Source organism: Artibeus jamaicensis, unplaced genomic scaffold (assembly GCF_021234435.1).
Source record: "Artibeus jamaicensis isolate MK-2021 breed Jamaican fruit bat unplaced genomic scaffold, CSHL_Jam_final contig_685, whole genome shotgun sequence".
Classification (NCBI taxonomy): domain Eukaryota; kingdom Metazoa; phylum Chordata; class Mammalia; order Chiroptera; family Phyllostomidae; genus Artibeus; species Artibeus jamaicensis.
This window is the reverse complement of record NW_026521924.1, coordinates 10,858,485-10,879,838: the sequence shown is the minus strand read 5'-3', so window position 1 is coordinate 10,879,838 and position 21,354 is coordinate 10,858,485. Positions and strand designations below refer to the sequence as shown.

Below are 21,354 nucleotides of genomic sequence, written 5' to 3'. Positions count from 1 at the left end.
AGAGGATTAAACATCTAAAATGTACAAGTCGTGAGTTTACACAAATTAGACTACAATAAAAACATATGTAACAATAATCTTATGCTTGCGTTCTTTCTCAATCCCCTCATGTCAAAGAACTACTCACCTCAAAAAAATCAAATATTAGTTCCAGGTTATCTGGTTCCATTGTCTGTATGCTATATTCGGTCCAACGATCAGGCTGTAAGCCATACCCACACTCTGGCTGTGAATGCTTGCACTTGAACTCATTGTCACTTATTAAGGATATCTCCAGGCTATTGGACATTTTGTGAAGGACAGTGGGAGACACCCTGTCATCATCATCTTCCTCCAGACCTTCTATTGTCAGCTTTACCCTAAATGAGAGGGAAAAAATAATGAAATGCAAAAAAGTAGAACAGAAGGAAAACTCATACAAATGTTACAAACTCATACAAAATTCAGCAGTTTTCCCTGAATATGCAAAATCTTCAAGAAATAAAAGTAATACAGGGTGGGGCAAAAGTGGGTTTACCACTGTGAGTATGCAAAACAGTTTATATTATTAACAGTTACTGCGTTATTATCCATAAAAACAACTGTAAGTCTACTTTTGCCCCACCCTATGTAGTATTAAACAAAGATTACACATGTTACAGGTTAAGGCATTAGGTATATTTCATAAAATACTGACATTTTAGTCTACATATATCTCTTTAAAGTATTAAAATGAGACAAATGCTCATTATGCGTAAGGTTGTTTTAATTTTTTTAATGAATCTAAAATGTATTTATTGTTATCCAATTTGTAACTGGCTATCTCCATTTCTTTTGAAATAGAGATATGCAGTTTAACAAATGTATATACATAAAACAAATGCAAAATTGAACCAGATTCTGTTAGTGTGCACCAAGACTATTAGACCTGGGGGTTGTAAACTAAAAATTTTCCTTTCTTCTACCTTACCACAGTGAATTGAGGTACTCTGTGAAAAGTATATAAATATATTTTCATGCTGTATTGTTTTATTTTTTAATCACTTTTATTAATATTTGAATATAGTTGTCTCCATTTCCCCACCCCACTCACCTTCCTACCCTCAATCCTGGCCCCCTTCGGCTTCGTCCGTGGATTCTTTATACACATTCTTTGACAACCCTTTCCCTTCTTTTCCCTGTTGTTTCCGTCCCCCATCCCCTGTGGTTAAGTGTCAGTTTGTTCTTTATTACAAAGTCTCTGGCTATATTTTGCTTGCTTGCTTGTTTTGTTAATTAGGTTCTACTTATAGGTGAGATCATATGGTATCTGTCTTTCAAAAAGTATATTATTAAAGAAAACACTGAATTAAGTATATTTGAATATATGCATCTCTTTATGTGTTTGTATATGTTTACATACATGTACTTTTTAAAATTGAAACAAATGAGCCAAAACATAAACCAAGAGTCTAAAACTCTTACAGGCTTCACAGCAATGAAAACAAAAGACCAATACCCACAACATAGGGCCACACAGGCTAGTCTATTCCTTATGAAAGACAATTACTTGCACAGAGCACGTGTAATGCCAAAAAGTATTCAACTCTAGAATATTTCTTGCACCAACTGAAATGTACTTAAACACTTCTAATACTATTTATGTAGGAAGCAACGTTAGTATATAGAGCAGCACTTTTCAACCTTTTTCATCTCATGGCACACATAAGCTAATTACTAAAATTCTGCAGCACACCAAAAAATGTATTTACTGCCAATCTGACCCCAAAAAATAGATGTAATTTTGATTCCCTCCACACAAGATGGTTATTGTTGTGTTGGCTGCTGTCATTTTTTTATTTGACAATTTAAGGGAAAAGAGATCAGTATCCCAAAATAGTCAGGTAATGTATGTTTTAAAAATTCTGGCAGCACACCAGATGAAAACCGCTGGTATAGAATAATAGCCGAGCTACAAAAACTTATACATTTTAGATTTAAAGGGGATCTGACTGATAATACAAATAATGGATTGTATTAGTGGAGCCTGCTCTCTCCTCATGGCCTCCTGCCTCCAACCACTGCTGAGCCTCGTCTCTCAGCCACATAATTCTGAGGTCTCCCAGAGGGGACATCTATATAGATTATGCAATTAATAACTGTTCTATAATCATACTATAAAATAAAAAGTAGCACTGCAAAAATCCATGCAAAAATCACCATCTCTTCTCATAAAACAAGCTCTTAGGAATAGTTCTAGACAACTGATTCTGTTGGTGAACCTGAAGGAAGAAACATTCTCTAACAGGATACATAAAAAAAACACAAAAGAACACAGTATTTAATAGGCAAGAAAGGCATAGAGGATAAAAAGGCTATTCTGCAAAAAACAATGCATCTACAAAAAAAGAGGAAAAAAATCACGTTTAAAAGGATCTATGAAAGAATTTGTTAAAGATTTTCTTCAAATAGCTATATAAATATCAGGGTCTATCATTGCTTTCCACTTACTGGCGTTAATTGAAAGAGAACTTGTGTTTAAGATTTGATGGTAGTAAGATAAAACAGCATGTTTAGTTTATTTAAAATGCGTAAGTTGCCGGGGCTGGGTGCCTCAGCTGGTTAGAGTGTTGTCCTAATACACCAAGGCTACAGGTTTGATCCCTGGTCAGGGCACAAACAAGAAACAACCAATGAATGCATATATAAGTGGAATAACAAACTGATGTCTGTCTGTCTCTCTTTCCCTTTCTCTCTAAAATCAGTAAGTAAAACCAAAACAAAATAAAATGTGTAAGCTGTTGTTGCTCAATTTTTAAAGTATTTACATCCTTTCAGGTAAGTTTATCTCCTATCCCATGAAAGTTTGGTCTGTCACTAAAGCAAATTTGGGGGTCAGGGGAGATGGTCAGAACACCAGTTTTTAGCCAGGCATGATTACTTCATTAACTACCTGTTACTAATTTGTAGAGTCCAATGAAGTATGGTTATACAAAAATATGCCAATTTAAACCCAAGCAACACTGTGATATTATATATACTAGCACTCAAAATAATTTCTATAAACAAGAACAGTACAGGACTCAGCATACATTTGCAAACCAATCAGAACCCCAATCATTAATATCTATTAATTTCTTAATTACAGTCAAGGAAAATAATCCTAATAAGCCCAACCAACCAAGGCTTTATCTTCTACTGCTAGTTTAGTTCAAGGTCTTATGCTAATGAGACAGTTTATAGCTGTCACACAATTTATCTGCTTCTTTTAACACGTAGATAGAATATTCAACCATGTGGCTAACTGGTTAGAGAATCTTTGTAGTCAAATGGATCCTGCAGATCAACCATTTGGTCCAACAGCCTCGGTTTTTCTGAAGCAAAGCAGAGGCCTAGAAATGCAGAGGCAAGGCACACCCAAAACCCTTTACTCACTCTCGAAGCAGCCAATGCAAATAACTACAAAAGGTTCCATGACTGGGATAAGTATTATAATATTTAAGCAGTTATGGTAAGACATTTAAGGATTTCCAAACTGCAGTATTGTTATGAATTATATACAAATGACAGAGATGCCTGGGTTACTGAGAAGCCAGTTCACTCAAAGGTATATATGACATTATGAGAAAATAAAATTACTATTTATTTAGCTATTTACATCTATTTCTTACAATTAACGTAGGATTAAAAAGAAACTAATATGGAAGGAACTACTATGATAAGAACTATCTTTCTTCATGGAAAGGTTTTCATTTTTTAGCTCCAGGAAAGTTTAGGACACTGAAGGATATTTCCAACAATCATTTTTCTGTTTACGCCATTCCGCCCTCGTTTAGCACAAAATCATTTCCTTTTATCAATCTTAAACTAGCAATTGATTGCTACACTAAGAAACTATAAATGGAATAAACCATACAGATGCACAAACTTGGGAATCATTTACATAAAAAACAAATTATACTAACTTCAAATTTAGAGATTAAGACTACCATAAGTACAGGTAACTGCAGCAGGGCAGAGGTCACTATCACCAGACCCTACAGTTATTAGAAAATGAGACATTATAACTCCACTCTTTTCTCAGTTTATACACTTTAAGGCTAACACCAGAAACCCATAGCATTAGTGAAAATAAATGGCCTAAAGTAACAAACACACATGGTCCTACCTAAATCTAGATTTTTTAAATTTCTTCTTGGTTATTGAGACAGGAGGCTTTTCAGAATAATGCAAACGTAATCTTATTTCAGTCTGACATGTCAGCCATCCCGAATCCAAAGTCTCAACACCATCTGGTAAGTAATAGAAAGAATAATTATTATACATATTTTTAAAATAATCCAGTAAGTACAACACATGCTGACAATTCTAGTTCATATTCAGATTTTAATACACTAAAGTTATGTCACTGGTACATATATATGTCACTATGTATAGATTGACCCTTTGGAGGGGTATAGATTGGAGAGGCCAACCTATATGTAGTCTTAAATTTGTCACTGAAAAAGAACTTTTATAGAATAAAAGGGGGACAAAGTGAAATGAATGTTAACAGTAGCCACAGTTGAACAACTTAAGTAAATAAAAATATTCTTACAATCCATTCTAAATCCATTACTGAAGTAATACAAATCTATTTCAGAAAGAATACACGCTCCAAGATGGCTTGCAACCTACAGTTGTTCCATTAGACTACTTCTAAGCTTCGAAAGCTTCCCAGCTCTGAGATATATATCCATGAGATATTTATTCACCTGAAACCAGTTATACCAATAGTGCTGGGGACTGAGATGGGAGAGGATAAGACTAAAACTGTGAGTCAATCCTGTACTCTCACATTTATGTATTGTACCATAAATTGCACAACTATGATAACATGGTATTAGCCCTATTTAATCAGAGTTTCCTACTAAAATAGGTAACACATTTTTCATAATACTGAATACTGGCAAATGAGTTGCTAACTGTTTTGGACCTAAGTTTTTCAAGAGGACTTAAAAAAAAAAAAGTCAAGAAACATTTCTCCTTAAATATAACTTTAAAATGTTTAATAATAATTAGCAAATTTTAAAAACAGAGAAGCCACTATCATCTCTTCAACTGTTTTCAGAAATATAAAAAGTTGGAGATATGGCTTTCCTTCCTAAAAGCAAACTAAAGCTGAATTTAGAAGAACAAAATTTCCATGCATTTTAATAGAGGTATAGCTAGGCAGAGGCAGGCAAAAGGGGGGGCGGGGGGAGATGGGGACAGAAAGAGACTTTGCTTGGGGTTGTGGGGGAATTATGCAGTGTGCAGATGATATTTTATTCAATTGTACACTTGAAACCTGCACAGTTTTGTGAACCAATGTCATCCCAATAAATTCAATTAATTCAAAAAATAAGACAGATATATAATGTCATGCATTACAGTTGAAGAAATGAGATCACTATTCCTCCATAAAGCTTTCCAAAACGTGTAGCACAAATATTCTTTATAAATAAAAAGGACAAGACTATACAATACTAAACACTGAAGCTATTTAAGTATTTTAGACTACCTTATGATGTAATACAAACAATCCCAAATAAAATCCAAATTCCTATCCAAACATTGCCAAAGAATGTACATTTCTAAAAATATGTGTGCCTAGTAAAACCATAACCAAAACATTCAGATCTGTTCCTTCCTGTTCTGGACAGGAAAGCAAACTGGTTATCAGCAATCTATCTCTGGTTCAGTCAGCACAAGCAGACATTCTGCCCACCCCTTTACACTGTTTGACTCCTAAAGTGTTTAAAATGAAAATGCACTTTAGCATAATGCTGAAAATGCGGATACATTGTGAGAATTCAAGTCATTGAAAACATGAATTCTCAAGATAAAGTGTTTACTGAAGCAGAAATATACAAATGAGTAACATTTTCAACAGTATTCAGAGGTAAAAGGATTTTCTAATACACTGTAAATTAAGTGTTAAAGACTAAGCCAGAATTACTAGAAGATTCTGTTTAATTTGGATTTTACTGTAAATGCATACAAACATACAAAGTGCATAAATTTAGCTTAAGAATAATGTTTCACGCCTTAAATGTTTAGAACTGTTCATATCATTTTCAAACATATTATAAAAAGGGATGGTATTAACATTAACTCAAATACCTGAAATCACCAATCAAATAAAAACCAAAATGATAAAATTTTAAAGCGTAAGAATTATACATACCGGAAACTATTACTTGAGAGACTGTTATTCGTTTCTCAGTTTAGCCTCTACTTTCAATATCCAACTCTGTCATATTCCCCTGTGCTATTTGTTTCTAATGAATGTTGCATAACATCTCAACCATGTCAGTAAAAAAAATGGAAAACTCAGTCTCACTTACTGTGGATTCCAAATTGTCCATCATCAATAATAATTTCATTTTCTAGAATTGAACGAAAATAGAAAAGCTAGTTAAAATTCATGATGTATATAGAATAAACAATTGAGAAATACCTACGTTAAGCATTTTTTAAAATCTAAAATTTAAAAGCAGCCCAAAGTGAATAAGCATATTTATTGTAGCCCTCAATATAGAATTCCCTTTGAAGAAGGCTATCAAACGGTAACAGTTCTTACGTACTTGGTAATTATTCATGATGTTACAAAGAAGAGAAAGAAAACTCCTTAGACAGGTGCTCTAGAGGCACTGGAACAAACCTCCACCAGTGTGTGAGACTGACAGATTGCTGGACAACAATATCTCCTGGTTCGTTTTTTAAATGAAAGGTCTTGGCACAATTAAAATGCTTATTCTTATGTAATACATATTATGAACTTATCTAAAATGTAATTCTCCTCATCTATCCTGTACAGCCAGCTAAAAGCTTTTCAAATAGCATAAACTTACCTGTGTGCTCAGAGCTGTGAGGAACTACCAAAACGGTAAGTTCTAGCACATACATGCCCTCCTAAACAGAAAGTTCAACCGAATGAGCCATCAAGCCCCACCCTCTGACTAACATACTAACTCCCTGCTCTTTCCTCTCCTAGTTTACTTTAAATATGTCTGAAATGTTTGTCAAAATAAGTGTGATAGTTCCTAACAAAGATTTTCTGATAGATTTCACACAGCTCTTAAGTTTAGAAATTCTGTTTTACCAAAAGTATAAATATTTCTTTAAAACACCAGGAAGAAAATCATCCCACTTCTCACAATAATAAATATACTTAACTGCAAGATGCTTCAAAATGCAAATTATTTTTAAATATTCAGTATCTAATAATTTTCAACCTCAATATAGAACTATGATAATTCTAAAGCACACTATCAGAAAATTTCTAAATGCACTATAAAAAGGATTAAAACATAGAAAAAGAAAATCCAATAAAGAGGATGGAATGAGGTATCTGTTTAAACAAGATGTTTCTACTACAGGATAAAGCAGTATCTCCCACTGCTTTCTAAGCTGGTAACTAGAAAGCCATTTATTATCTTTACATTCTAATTTTCCCTAGAAACTGAAAGGTATGTTTCTCAGTATTGAGTCACTTTACAGATGGATCCAAGTGAGTAATTTAATGTATGTGAAATAAACTTCAAATTTTAATCTTAGTATGAAAAAGAAATTTTAAAAATACTTGTATGAAGAGAAATGCCAGTTTTAGGCGTAAGAAAACTGACTAATGTTTAAAAAGAAAAAGAAACTGACCTGGCTGGTGTGCCTCAGTAAACTCTGCAGCAGCCAGTGAACCGAAAGGCTGCCCATTTGATTCCCATCCAGGGCACATGCCTAGTTGTGGGCCAGGTCCCCAGCTGGGGCCATGTGAGAGGCAACCGATCCATGTATCTCTCACACACTGATGTCTCTCTCCCACTCCTCCTCCAGCCCTTCCCCCCTCTCTACAAGTAAATAAAATTTATATCTAAAAAAAAGGCTGTGGAAAATTCAGCCATTAAAAAATAAACTATTTGAATATCAATTTTAACACAGCCAGCAAAGTATTTAACTTATGAGGAAAACCTATCTGTTACAACCAAGAAATTTGAATTTATTTATACATATTTACTCAAGTATTTACTGGTTTTAAAAAACACACAGAATGAGTAGAATAACTTGTTCTATTCTTACTATTGAAAGTTAAAAATGTAAGAATCTTTGTTTTTGCCCTGGCTAGGTAGCTCAGTTGGATAAAGCATCATCCTGACACACCAAGATTGGGTGTTCAATCCCTGGTCAGGGCACATACAAAAATCAACCTATGAGTGCATAAACAGGTGGAACAAATCCCCCACTTTCTTCCCCCACTTTTCCCCATGTTTCTTCCCCCACTTTCTTCTCCTAAAACCCATAAATAAAAAAATCTTAAATAATTTTTTGTAAAAGTGAATCTTTGTTTTGAATTAATTCTTTCCTCAAAAATTCTCTAAGTTCTCTGAGCAAATAATCCAATAAAGCCATGGATGCTCAGCAACGACAACTTTTCATAAGCTTTGTTAACTGTCCAAATGAAAATAAATATTCTACAGTAAATTAACCTAACCCAAGAAAATAAAAATACCTAGGCAAGCATTTCTAATAAAGTTTATAAAAAAGACATTAAGAACTACTTAAGTTTTGACAGTAAGATTCATGATATGCTAAGTGAAAATGGCCCTTAAACTTTAGAATAAAAACTTATTAAATCCCACTAAGCCATTGTGCAGCATATTAGTAACTTTATGCATATGCCTCAAACAGATGCAGTTAATGCCCATACCTAAAGGGGTTATTGATCGTGGTTGTAGATGAGTCTCCCACTTGTGAACTATGACTTGACATGGACCACCGATAGTCTGCAATTTAAAAGTTAAATGTCTGCAATAATTTCTTAGATCTTATTTTCTACCCATGACTCCATGAGATGTTTGTGGACTAAGTTTATACTAAATATGAAACCAGGTGATTAATCTTGTTAATTATCAATATAATATGCCCCCAATCGGGAAAGTACCAGGTCACAAAACTTGATGAGTGCTGGGGAAAAAATGAGGATGAGACAGTAAACAAAGAAAAATGCGATGAACTGGCACATAAAACCATTTAAAACCCATTCTTAAATCTGCCTATGATACTCAAATTTTTTAATGAAATTTTAATCTTTAACTGATTATTCTGCCCTAAATTAAAGTTAACTGGAAATATACTTTATGTTTGGTAAGTCAGCAGTCAATGGGGTGTAACTGGATAAAGTATCTCAACTTGAGTAACTCTCAAAGTGTTTGGAAAAAGCCTAAACTCTGTATCATAGGAATAGTAGAAACAAGTACTTCCATTATGAGGTACTCAAGAAACTTGAGGGCATAATAAAGTTTGTTACTATATACATTTAAGAATAGTTAGTAGATAACAGGAAGAACATCAGATTTCTCTTATCACAGTAACCACTGTTTCTAAAGGGCACAGGAAACCCTAAAAAAAAAGACACATGCATGGGTAAATCTGAAGAACAAATCTGATAAAAGGGGGATTAACACCCACTTTTACTCTTTATGCCTTTGAGTTTATAAATTCGTATAGTGTGATAACTCCTAATATTGTCCCGTTATCAAGTTCCCTTACTGAAAGAGAAAATAAAGCTTTATATAGTGTCGATAACACCTACATCAATTTAAAAACAAGAATAAACCTACCAACAGATTCTAGGCATATACTATACCTAAGAAACTGTATTAAATGCTTCCTAATTTTCCTTTAATTATTTTTAAAAATGACTAAACTTATATGCCAAAATAAAACACTTAAATACATATTTTCAAAGCAAATTTTCAACTGTAACCTTTACAAGTTACTTTAATTTTTTGATCTTTACATGTCTTCTGAATAATGTAGTAAAACACAGGGAAGCAAAAAGAAAAAACGAAGTCACCCATTATCACATCACTCAGGATTAATCACCATCAACATTTTCATACATAATCCTCAAGCCCTTTTCTAGGTGTACACTAAATATACTCTTAAAAAGCCTGAAACATATAGCTTCTCTCTAAAAATATTGTATACCTTTAGATGACATTAAATATTCTCCTAGAACATGTTGTAGGATTTTGATATTGATTATATTTAATAATTGTGTCAAATGATAGTAAGTAGGTAACAAATTAGGCACATTAGGTTATTAAACATGAGATAATTCTACCACTTAAAGTAACCAAAGGTTAAAATCTTTTTTAAAACTTGCAAAGTTTCAGAATTTAACACTAAAATAGTACTACATGCTCATTCAAATCACTCATCCTGGGACAATACCAGAAATGCTCCTTCTCTCTAGACAAAATGTCCTCGTTAAAAGGTTTACTTAGGAATTGGCAGACTAGGCAGACATTTTTTAAAATGTAAATGTGAAACTGTTCATATTAAAATGTAGTGAATTTAATTCTCATTACAACTACAAGAAAGAGATGCATATAATCCGACACTGCCTGGATGTTTTTTTACTAGTTTTTCCCATCAGTTTTCTGAATTTGCTTTTTTTAAACACCAAATTTTCCAATCCTCAAGAGATACAAATGTATACATTAAAAATAGAATGATGTTCCTTAGCAATAATAAGCAGCCAGAAAAAACTAAACTACTCCCTTCCTCCCAAGTTCCCCACAACCCCTACCAAAAAATAAACAAACAAACAAACAAACAAATAAAATCCTCTTCACTACAAAGATGGTATGAATTTATATTCTTATGGAAGTTACTAATCAAAGGTGATTTGAAAGGGTGCCATGAATATAATGTTAACTATCAGCAAGGATAGAAACTGAATAGAGGAAAAAAGAGAATTTGCATTGTTTTTGTTTTAATTTAGATGTCAGGGGAACTTTACAATGTGTTCACTACAGTATCTCTAGTTAATCATGTTAAGAATAGCCCTGCGGATTAAATATTTGATAGGGAATATACTTTAGAAGTAATTTCAATGAACTCTACCTTCACATGTTTTAGTTGCAAAGCCATGAGTCACAGCATAAAACAATTTGGGCTTGAACAGAATGGCTATGTGAGGAGCAGTCCAAAGAGGTGATTGAACACATGACTTAAAACTATGTCTACTACTGTTCACACTACAAACCCATGTTGTCTGGTACACAAAGTGTTATAATATGAGGGGTGAGGGGAATGTACCAACTTTTAAAATACAGTGAACTTCCTAAATTGTTATGACTACTTTATTAAACTTTAGAAGGCAATCTTAAATTTGAGCTTACTGAAGTTCTTTTAAAAAAATGTTAAGGCCTGAGCAGTGATATATTAAAAATCTCAGTAATGACTCCAAAACATGAAATCTTTTTTAAAGCTCTATCCCAGGAAAAACAATCTTCAAGATCTTAGGAAAAAAAAGAACAGTTTCATTCTGTAAAAGGCTGCCACAATTTTAAGCATTTTGGAGTCAGGTGGAAAGTGACCTTGGGGGTGAGAGGCGGTACAGCAAGACAGTATCAGTCCAAGACAATATTCCATTTGCAGTACTAGTAGAATCGCAGTATTTCAGAAATTAGCATATTTTAAATCAGAGGATTGCTGCAATGTCTTCAAACATGCATGCTAACAAAAATGAAAACATTATGTTTCCACACACAACAAGAAATCTTAATGGCTGCTTTCTTCAATCGTATGGACAATCACTCAGCTACATCAAACACTGAGAGAAATAAACAAGATTATTATCCAACGTTAAATTGGAGTTCTTGTTTCATTTTAACAAACCACCAAGGAAATAAATACTCATGTAATATCACTGCTTTTAATATCATGAAAAACATAAACGTGAACTTTTGGAATTTTACTGATTATTTTCCACAATTTTGGGAAAAACATGCCCGGAAAAGGTTCTCTGAGGAAACTGTATCCATGCTGTCAGAGTCCAGACCACCGTTATTTATAAAAATCACTATTTTTAGTAAGACCATTAAGAAAAATGGTTGCCTAGGAATGAGCCAAGTAAAGAAAGCTAGGTGGACCAATATCTATGAGGTAGTTCAGATTGGAAGTTAACAGCTGAGGGTAAGATTTTTATTATATTAAGAAACCATTCTATAAAATAACACCCTAGGCTATTCTAAAAATAAACCATCAGTCTATCAAAGATGACTGATTCGTCTGTTAAAAGATTAAAAAAAAAATCAAGGGAGATTAAGAATGAAGTAAAACAGTTTTTAATGAATCTAATTATGAGCGAATGTTAACACCTATAAAAATTAGAAACAGATATGTTACTGAAAAATAAAGAGCTATTTATACTGAGATGAAGGAAATATTTCAAAAACAATATAATTAAAAATTGGCTACCATTTCTGTAAAGGCAACTGCCCTAATGCTAGCCATAAGAGGGGGTGGACATGGATTTTAAAAATGTTTAAATTGCATGTTAAATCAAAAATTAGTTTAGTGAAGATGTGCAATTAATGGACTATCTGCAGGCTCACTGCAATGTTTTCATCCCAGGAATATCTGCTACCTTTGTTTCCTATGTTTATATGTTAGTATTTTGATTTGTCACCTATAAAATTATCTTAAATTCAACAAATTAACACCTTATTCTAATTCTAAAAAGTATAAGAGAACATGTAGCTATGAAAAATTAAGAGAAAAAGGATTGCAAGATTCAACTTCTAAGGTAAAAGGAATATGCCAGAAGGAGCAAAATATAAGAGTATATGAATAGTAAAATTTTACATTATTTATTAATAAAATACTAGTAACAGAAGGGACCTAAGAAATTTATAGTTCAACCCTACGTTTTAAAGATGCAGAAGCTGAAGTCTGAAGGTAAAGTAACAAGATCACAAGATTTTTAGCTTAGGTTCTACAACTGTTCGGGCAGACTACCTCCAAGACCATAACCCAGTAAAATTAATTTTATTACCCATTTCAGCTTTTCAATGCTTTCATAATTACTTTGCTTTCTTATTATTCTTTATATTCATAAATATATATTCTAATAATTTACAAAAGTTCAAAATTTAAGATTCCTTATACATTTGTTCTATCATTTGACAATACAAAATTGAGACAAAGTTTCATAAGTATTTCTATTAAAAATTAAGTTTCATTTAAAAAGCGCCACCAACTTTTTAAAAAAGTGTCACTTTAAGCTGGCCTATGGAGGGGAAAAAGGCCTCTAGCCATATGCATGGGATTTTATGTAGCTATTTACTCTATTCCACGAAAAACATACTTACCACGGCAGCCCCTGCATCACACGGTACATGTGTACACGATACAGAGCACCTACTTAAAGAAACACACTCACCAACACATACTGTAAACTTTTGCAAGTATTACAAGGGGAAAAACTTGTTTCTTACTGTAAGTAGACTTATTGCCAATTTTTTTAAAAAAGGCATTTTAGACTGATTTGCTGCTTTTGGTTACATTTTCAATGAAGTGGGGACATACTGTAGGTTGGCTTAATTTAACCTGTGTTGACAACAGTCTTACTTTAACAAATATGCCCAAAGGACTCGTTAAGGACTCATTATGATTTTTCTTGTCCAAATACCCCTTTAAGTAAACTTTAGTTGATTTCATGTTACAAATTTCACATACCAGGACCCACAAATAAGCTTTCAATGTATCTATGCACAATTATTCAATTTATACTGAAGAACAATGCCATGATGCATAACCCCTACACTAAATACACGATCTTTTCCTAAGTCATAAAGTGAGACTATTGTCAAGATAAGCCAACACAGTGATCAACCATAATGTAATTTAAGTTTAATTACTGTGTATTTACAATATATTCTTGGAATAAGAAACGTAATAGGTGCAAAAGACAGCTGAAATGGGTTTGTCAGTTTTTTTCTTTCTTATAATGGTGGCTAAAAGAATAAGCTAATAGTGGCTGCTTGCATTTTTCATATTTAACAAGTATTCAATGACCACAAAGCGAAATAAAATCTTTTAAGAGTTCTAATCTATGTTTTGCTCCTAGACTACTGCCTAAACCCTTGTTCACATGCAGCCCAAGTGGGCTCAAAGGTAAAACTCTGAAGGAAAAGAATCCTTTCAGCAAGTATCTTCAAAATAAGAGGAAAAGACTCAACTTTTTTTCTAAATATGAAAACAATCCCAAAATAATAAATCATCATGAGCAAGCAGATTTAGATTTAATAGCTACTCCAAAGGCCTTTAGGAAAGATCCTAGTCTATCAACACCATTGTTGGAAAAAATCCAAGAGAAATGACATCAGTTTGGATAGAAGTTACAATGCAGCCATTAAGAGACAGCTGCTGTGAAATAATTTTTAAAAGTAATTACTCACTTAAAGGTGGCTATATATGCCTCTAAATGTATTTATACCAAACAAGGATCAAAAAACACAAAGAAAAACCCTTGCAACTGGTTACTAGTTTACAAAAATTAGAGAAATAGCATACCTACCCATCAAGAACATTTACTTATCATTAATACCTGTTTCATGATGACAATATTGCAACATACTTACTATTAGTCTTTTAAAAATTCCATTACACACATCGTCTGCATCTGAAGTGGTTACTTCCTTGCTTTTTTGGTACTAAAATGTTATTAACCTAGAGTTCTGTCTTCCTTATTTGAGCAAAACAAGTTCATTTCACTTTTAATGTTTCAAAATATAAATCAGTTGCTTTTGAAAGAAGCCTGCTAAAGAAACTGGAAACTAGATGAAGAAAACATACCTTTGGTTCTAAAAAGCACCCTTTGAAGTAGCGATATTGAACTGATACTCCTCTACTGAGACCAATGGTTGCTTTCCATAATATGCTGTGTGGAAAAAAAAATTAAAGCAGCAGCATCATTATCAAAGTAAAATGCATAAAGACTATAATTCACAAACCCACTCAAGTAAGGTCTATGACCCATACCACTTATCTATTCCTATACAAAATTTTATTTTAGGCTTAATCTGTACCAAGCGCTGAGAACACGTCGATGAACGAGGCACAGAGAGCCCCATCTTCATAGAGATTGCTTTCTTGTGGGTAGACAAACAAATAACCAAGCAACATACATAATGAGGGCTATTTGACCTTTCTGATGTGACAGGAAGTTTTGGAGGAGGCTTTTTGGATAGGAGGCCTCGGTGAGGAAGAACTGTCTGAGTTGAGACCTAAGTGATGGGAAGGAACAAGACAGACAACAGCTGGAAGTATTCCAAACAGAAAAAGCAAGTAGAGTAGAAGTAGAAGCCAGAGTCAGACTTTCTACTTAGCTAGAGATATTATATGGCTGCTAAGAGGCTTTGGGACTAACACTGGCTAGTTACACCCATGTTCCCAGCAGTCCCTTGTTCTAACTATCCTGCACACCCCGTGTCTACTCCCTGGGCTAAGCAATCAGTATTTGTATCTCTTTCCTGTTTCAATCCAATGTCTCCCTTTGAATTATGCTATTTTACGACTTTAACTCAACAGTGAAAAAATTCACTACAATTCATGATTAGAACTGATTTTTAGCTTCAAATCACAGACCAGTAGTACCCAAAGCATGGTCCCAGGACCATCAGTATAACCTGGGAGTCTGGTAGAAATGCAAATTCTCAGGTCACACCTAGGCCTATTTAATTAGAAACTTGGATGGGGCCCCCAAACCTGTAGTTTAACAAGTGAGTCCCATCACAAAGACTTAAGTTTGAGAATCTCTGTCACAGACCATTACCCAAACATTAATTCCACATGAACACTTCAGTGAATACACAACAGCTCCAAATGTTCTTCCATGGCACCAGATGGCTAGTACTGCTCCCCACCTGGATCTACCAAGATAGGCTTTAGGGCATTATGCTCACTCTGACTCAACTGTGGTTCCTAAGAAATATCCACAGCCAGCTGTCATCTGTGGTCCTACCTTCAGCAATCAGATTAATCTGGTGGTAACAAAATACATATTCCCTGACTCCACCCCAGGAGACTCTTAATTTCATAGGTCTGGGGTGAAGCCTGGTCACATGGAGTTTGATAAAACTTCCTAAGCACTGGATGTATATAATTGGTTGTGAATCACTACTGTAACACAGGAGAGCAAATGCTTGGCCGATATGCCCCTACTACTTTTCCTTCAGAGGCCTCAGAATCGTTTTCAACACAGGCGTCCAGGCAAACTCTACCAAGTATAAGGTGAAATTTATTTCCTATCTCTGCTACAGTCCACTGAAATGCCAAAGAAACTCATTTCTAAAACACAAAGCTAGTGTCCAAAGGCAAACGATGCTTGCCTTTTGTATCATCTACTTCCTTTCTGCTTGTGCACTGTTTATCTACCATATTTTAATCCATTATATTTCAGTGTACATCAGCAATGTGAAAGTGGCTGGGTCCATTAAGTAGTTAATGTTACCTCGTTCTGTCCACATCACTTTGACGAGGCTGGATGAGATGGACTTAAGACAGGTGACAGGGCAGCTCACAAGTTCAGAGCAGAAGGGTGTTTTAGGAACAAATTCAGAAAGATAAGAGATTTCACTTCATAGGAGTGGCTGATCCAAAATCAAGGGAAAAAACAGCCACTTACAAGGAATAAACACCTCATTCCTCTGTGATTCTAGTATCATTTATTAATAGAACTTTATTTGTGGCTGAGAAAATGTGCCACATTAGTAACAAACAGCAAAAAGGGTATTCTACATATATTTTTGTTTTCTTTTCCTTAGCTTATTTCCTTGTTATTTTCCTTTGCTTTGCCATTAGTACTTCTCAAACTATCTGCTGCAAAGGTCCATTTTTCTTTTTTTTGTTTATTTTACCCAACCGGTCCTGCAACCAATATGTCTGGTCTGGTTTCCATACTCAGTTCAATGAGATGAGTCCACGGTGACATGCAAGGATGCCCTAGCATGTCAAACTGCTATCAACGTTTCTAAATTCCTGCTCTCAATGTCTGTGTTTCTCATATTATGCACTAATTTTTTAAAAAAGTTTTGTACAGCACGGTTCATGGTCCACATTTTTAGTAGCACTGCTCCATAGGAAACCAGGATTAGAGCTTCATAATCATGAAATTTAGTATTTCTCCCAAGGGGTACTGCATGCATCTGTATACTATTCAGGATCTCCTCATCTCTTCTCACCCTGCCCCCATACCTAGATCCTGACAACCCGTAACACTCTTAAGTATCCCCAAGTGGAGAAGCACCCTGTTTGTTGACATTCCCTGATTCTATCTTAACCTCATTACTGTGCAGACCAGGTAGCCAAGGCCTAGAGATACTGGATCTGTCCAAGATCACAGGTAAATGCAGAACTGAAACCAGCACCCAGATCAACCTTCCCCCAGCCCAATGCACCACCAATACACTCATGCTAAGTTTAATGGAGCATTTAATCTCCACAGTGAACTCATTTCATTACATTAGCTAAGATATCTAAATAAGTATGTGTTCTACTCTCAGCTTTTAGTTAATACTATACATATCTGGAAAAAAATTTTATAGGCTAAAGCAAAAATTAAATCTTTTATCAAGAACATGTGTTGAGAAAAAGACACTACCTTAAAAAGGTTAAAAAAAAAAAAGGAACAGCAATATAAGCCTATTATGCAGAAATACCATAAGACCCAACTAAGAACTGACAATGGTTGTCTGAGAGGTAGAAACTGAGGAACAGGCTAACTCTTTCCTCACCACAAACTTTGTAAAAGTATCATTCTTCATAGGCACGTGTGACAACTTTGATAACAATTAAAAAGAAAAATATACCAAGCTATCTTAAAAGTCCCCAAGTTTATAACCTGAATGTCACAATTACTCTGTTACCTAACACCTCCATGCTTACCTTTCACCTGTCTCATTCTCTGGAGTAAGAGCCACAGCATTTTGAGGATTCCAGTTTCCCAAAACATCACAGTTTCCACAAATTGCAAAAACTTCTCCTAAAGGAACAGAGCACCAGTTACAGTGGCATAAATAGGAGTTCCAAGTTTTAGTTTCAGAGGGCAAGAAACGAGCAGTCAGTGCATTCGTTCTACTGGATAGAGTCCCTTGCTGCAGAGATGGAAGACCCTCACTGGAAACATGGATTTGGACCCAGGCACTATACTAGTACCTGCCTTATTAACTTGACCCACATCTACAGAATCAAAGCCAGAGACAAAGAGGGATGTGGAAGGATGAACTTTTCTTCATTCGTTCAACTGCATACTGAACCAGTAAACAAGCACCAAGAAGACAAAGTGATCAGATCACAGTCCCCTGCTTCAAGGCAGCTTCCAATTTAAAGGGGCAATCGCTAATTGTATATAAGTATTCTAAAGAAACAGTAATTGATAATTTCCCGGACAGGAGCAATGTAACAACAAAAATCCTCAAAAAATACATTGAAAAATCTAATACACCTTATAAAAATAATGACTATTGTTTCTTCAGAACACTTCTCATCTAAATGCAGACAACTGTAATTGAACAATAAAATAAATAAAGATAAATAAAAAATAGAAAAATGTTGTGAGAGAGAAAAATACTTCTCATCAACAGAAAAACTAACACCTAACATTTAAATTTGCTAAACTTACATATATTTAGCAGAAGCCCACACCTTCATGGATATAAATATGCAGAAGTCTTTAACTTCTATCAACACATATTGAATTAAAATAATTAAAATTCGTAATGAGAAAGATAAGGAACCGGGCCTGAATGATAAACCTTAAGACAAATTCCTCCCCTTTCTGAGACTAGCTTGGTTTCCAGCTTTAGGCAGTACTTTGGTAAGAGCTGAATTACAGTTGGTGTAGCCGCCTGTACGAGCATTTTGTAAGCTTGGACTGTAAAACTTAACTAAAAATTCTAGATACGAGTCATTCAGGAGTTTTCAGAGTTCTAAATACATGTGCATAAAGCACAAGGTGATTGTCTATGATGATTTTACATCAAAATCTTTCAAATACATAAATCCTTTTAAGTAATCAGTTATGATTAACTTAGGTTATCATACCATCTGTTTTTTTTTTAAAGGATAAACACTACTGCTAAATACAAGGTACAAATATTCATTCCCAAGAATGTGTATGTTGCTACGCATATTATAGCATACACTGTGGCTCCTAGCTCAAAATACAGATTACCATGAAATCACTGATTCAGGCCCTTATACCTCCTTTGGAAAGAAGAGTCCATTCATACTTTTTTCCTGGAGCCAGTTATTCCTTAGCCCCACACAAAACAGCAGCTACTCTTTACTCTGGAAAAAACATATACCCCGAATGGAGAAGTAAAACTTAGCAATCAGTTGGTGGTTCACTCTTTCCTCCTATAAGTGCTCCTGCATTTTACCAACTCCTCCGCACTGTTACTGTATTTTGTCTTTCTGCTGACTGCCTTTAATACAGCTTCTATGAGGGAGAAGGGGGAAACTACTAGAGCAGAGAGACCTCTGTTTAATTAGCTTTCACTTATAAAAGATTATAAAGACTTTAAAGGAATTTGCAAATAGTACCCCCACATAATTCTTTTTACTTGTTCCCTCTAACCTCACCCCTCTCTGCATTCCTTCCTCACTGAACTTTCAGCAGAGAACACTTCCTCCTCCTTTGGAGAAGAAATCAAGGTGACAGGAGAGAAATGGAGATAGTGGGAATCTCCCCGACATCCCCTCCCTGTCCTTCTATGTCCTCTCCTTCCCACCTACATATTTATCTGCATCCATATCCACCATTATCGTCCCTCTAGCCCTTAAGAATGAGAGTTTCCTCTTGCAAAAATGATCCTTTTATGGTTAATTGTGTGGTCAGTCTATTTGCCTGACATAGCCAGCTCCTTCTAGCTAAACTGCCTTTGTACAACTCTCTAAATGGGAATGATACAGTTCTATCGTCCTCTCTGACAAAGGTGGCTGGCTACACAGAGGGCTGGAGGTGAGGACTCAACCCAAGGGAGCCAACCCAGCAGCTAACTAGCAATCTTCAATCTGTAGAATCTTGCCCAGAGATGAGCTGTATCAGATCATCTTGGCTAAGAATTTACACTCAGACACACAACTGTCAACTGCTGTGATAGCTCCTAAAACAAAGATGCTACATATATACAGTGAATCAATCATTCATTCATTGTTTTGAACACACACTTACCCCAGCTGTGAGCAGGCATTGTGAGAAGTGCAGGAATTCAGCATGAACAAGACAAAGTCACATTTTTTACATAGATTTTATAACCTATCCACCAAAAAAAATTACTCAGATAATTCCATAAAATCTGTAAAAGTTGCTCAAGTCCTGGAACCCTGATTTCACAGGGACCTTAGTTGAAAGTAAGAGATTGCAGGAAAGAAAATTAAGGAGGGCACATAGATCTGGGCAAAAGAAATAATTTGAGAAAGTCCCAACAATTCTAGAGAAGAAACGCAACGGCGTTAAGGACTGGTGAGCACAGCCAGAGTATATTAAACCAGGAGGCATATAACCCAGGTGCGATACTGTTTTGACACATTATTTCGCATTAAAATAATTTCACACTAAAAACAAAAAACAAAATTAAATTTAAATTATTTTACACTGCTTAGTAGACAACAAGAAATGCAGTAAAGCTAACTATAAGAATTTATAAGTAGGAGACAATGTTAGCCAAATATTTTGCCAACTTCTTCCTCTCAGAAAATTTCCCTTATTTTCATGCTACTTAAAAAATCATAGCTTAATTATCTTTGTCATGTGCAAAGTTAAATAAAAATCACAGCTTTCTTGGAAAATGGGGTTGGAGGTGTTTTGTTTTGTTTTTTTCCTTGAGTTTACTATGCTCCAAGCACTTTTCTGGTATCAGGCCAGCCATAAAGATATTTTCACCTAAAAATCAGGCCCACTCTAATAACAACTCCATATTTAAGATAAGCCAGATAATAAAAATGCTCATTTACAATACCTGGTAACAGAGTTCCTCTTATTTCAAAGGTAACCTGAGGTGTCATTCTGACAGATTTATTTCAGGACGCTGTGCTAGAAAGAAAAAGAGAAGATACCATTTATAATATATGAAAATATCAGTTCTAGACAGCTACACAAAAAAATGATTTTTTTTATTTTAGAGAGAGGTAGGGGAAAGGGGGGAGAAGGAGGGAGGGGGAAGGGAGGGAAGGATGGGGGGAGGGAGAGAGAGAAACATCAACTTCTTGTTCCACTTATTTATTTATTCATTCATTGGTTGATGCTTATATGAGCCCTGACTGGGGACCAAACTGGCAACCTTGGCATATCGGGACAATGCTCTCTAACCAACTGAGCTGCCTGGTCGGGATCCCAAAATGAATCTTAACTATGAGCAAACGATTTTTGAGACCCTACATAGACAGACTTAATTGCTTAGGTAGTACCTAGCAAGTTTTAGGGCCCATAATGCTACAGAATTGTTCCGTAAGAGTGTATGGATCATAAAAACTGCAAAACAAGAGTGCCCCCCCCCAATTTTTTTAAGGATGCAAGATTCT

General features: G+C 34.8%; 1 protein-coding gene across 4 annotated transcripts in view; it reads right to left on the bottom strand.

Annotated features, from left to right (window-relative positions):
• GPCPD1 (glycerophosphocholine phosphodiesterase 1) overlaps positions 1-21,354 on the bottom strand; it is a 52,519-nt gene that overhangs the window by 25,976 nt on the left and 5,189 nt on the right. For all 4 annotated transcript variants that reach the window (XR_008392600.1, XM_037147743.2, XM_037147742.2 and 1 more), the window contains exons 2-8: positions 20,793-20,866; positions 17,716-17,812; positions 14,626-14,710; positions 8,684-8,759; positions 6,327-6,368; positions 4,127-4,250; positions 128-359 (exon numbers count right to left, since the gene is read on the bottom strand). Coding sequence is in view for 3 of the 4 variants with exons in the window: in XM_037147743.2 (XP_037003638.1) it covers positions 128-359; positions 4,127-4,250; positions 6,327-6,368; positions 8,684-8,759; positions 14,626-14,710; positions 17,716-17,812; positions 20,793-20,838 (702 nt within the window). In the remaining variant the exon portion in view is untranslated. The remainder of the gene's footprint in view (positions 1-127; positions 360-4,126; positions 4,251-6,326; positions 6,369-8,683; positions 8,760-14,625; positions 14,711-17,715; positions 17,813-20,792; positions 20,867-21,354) is intronic.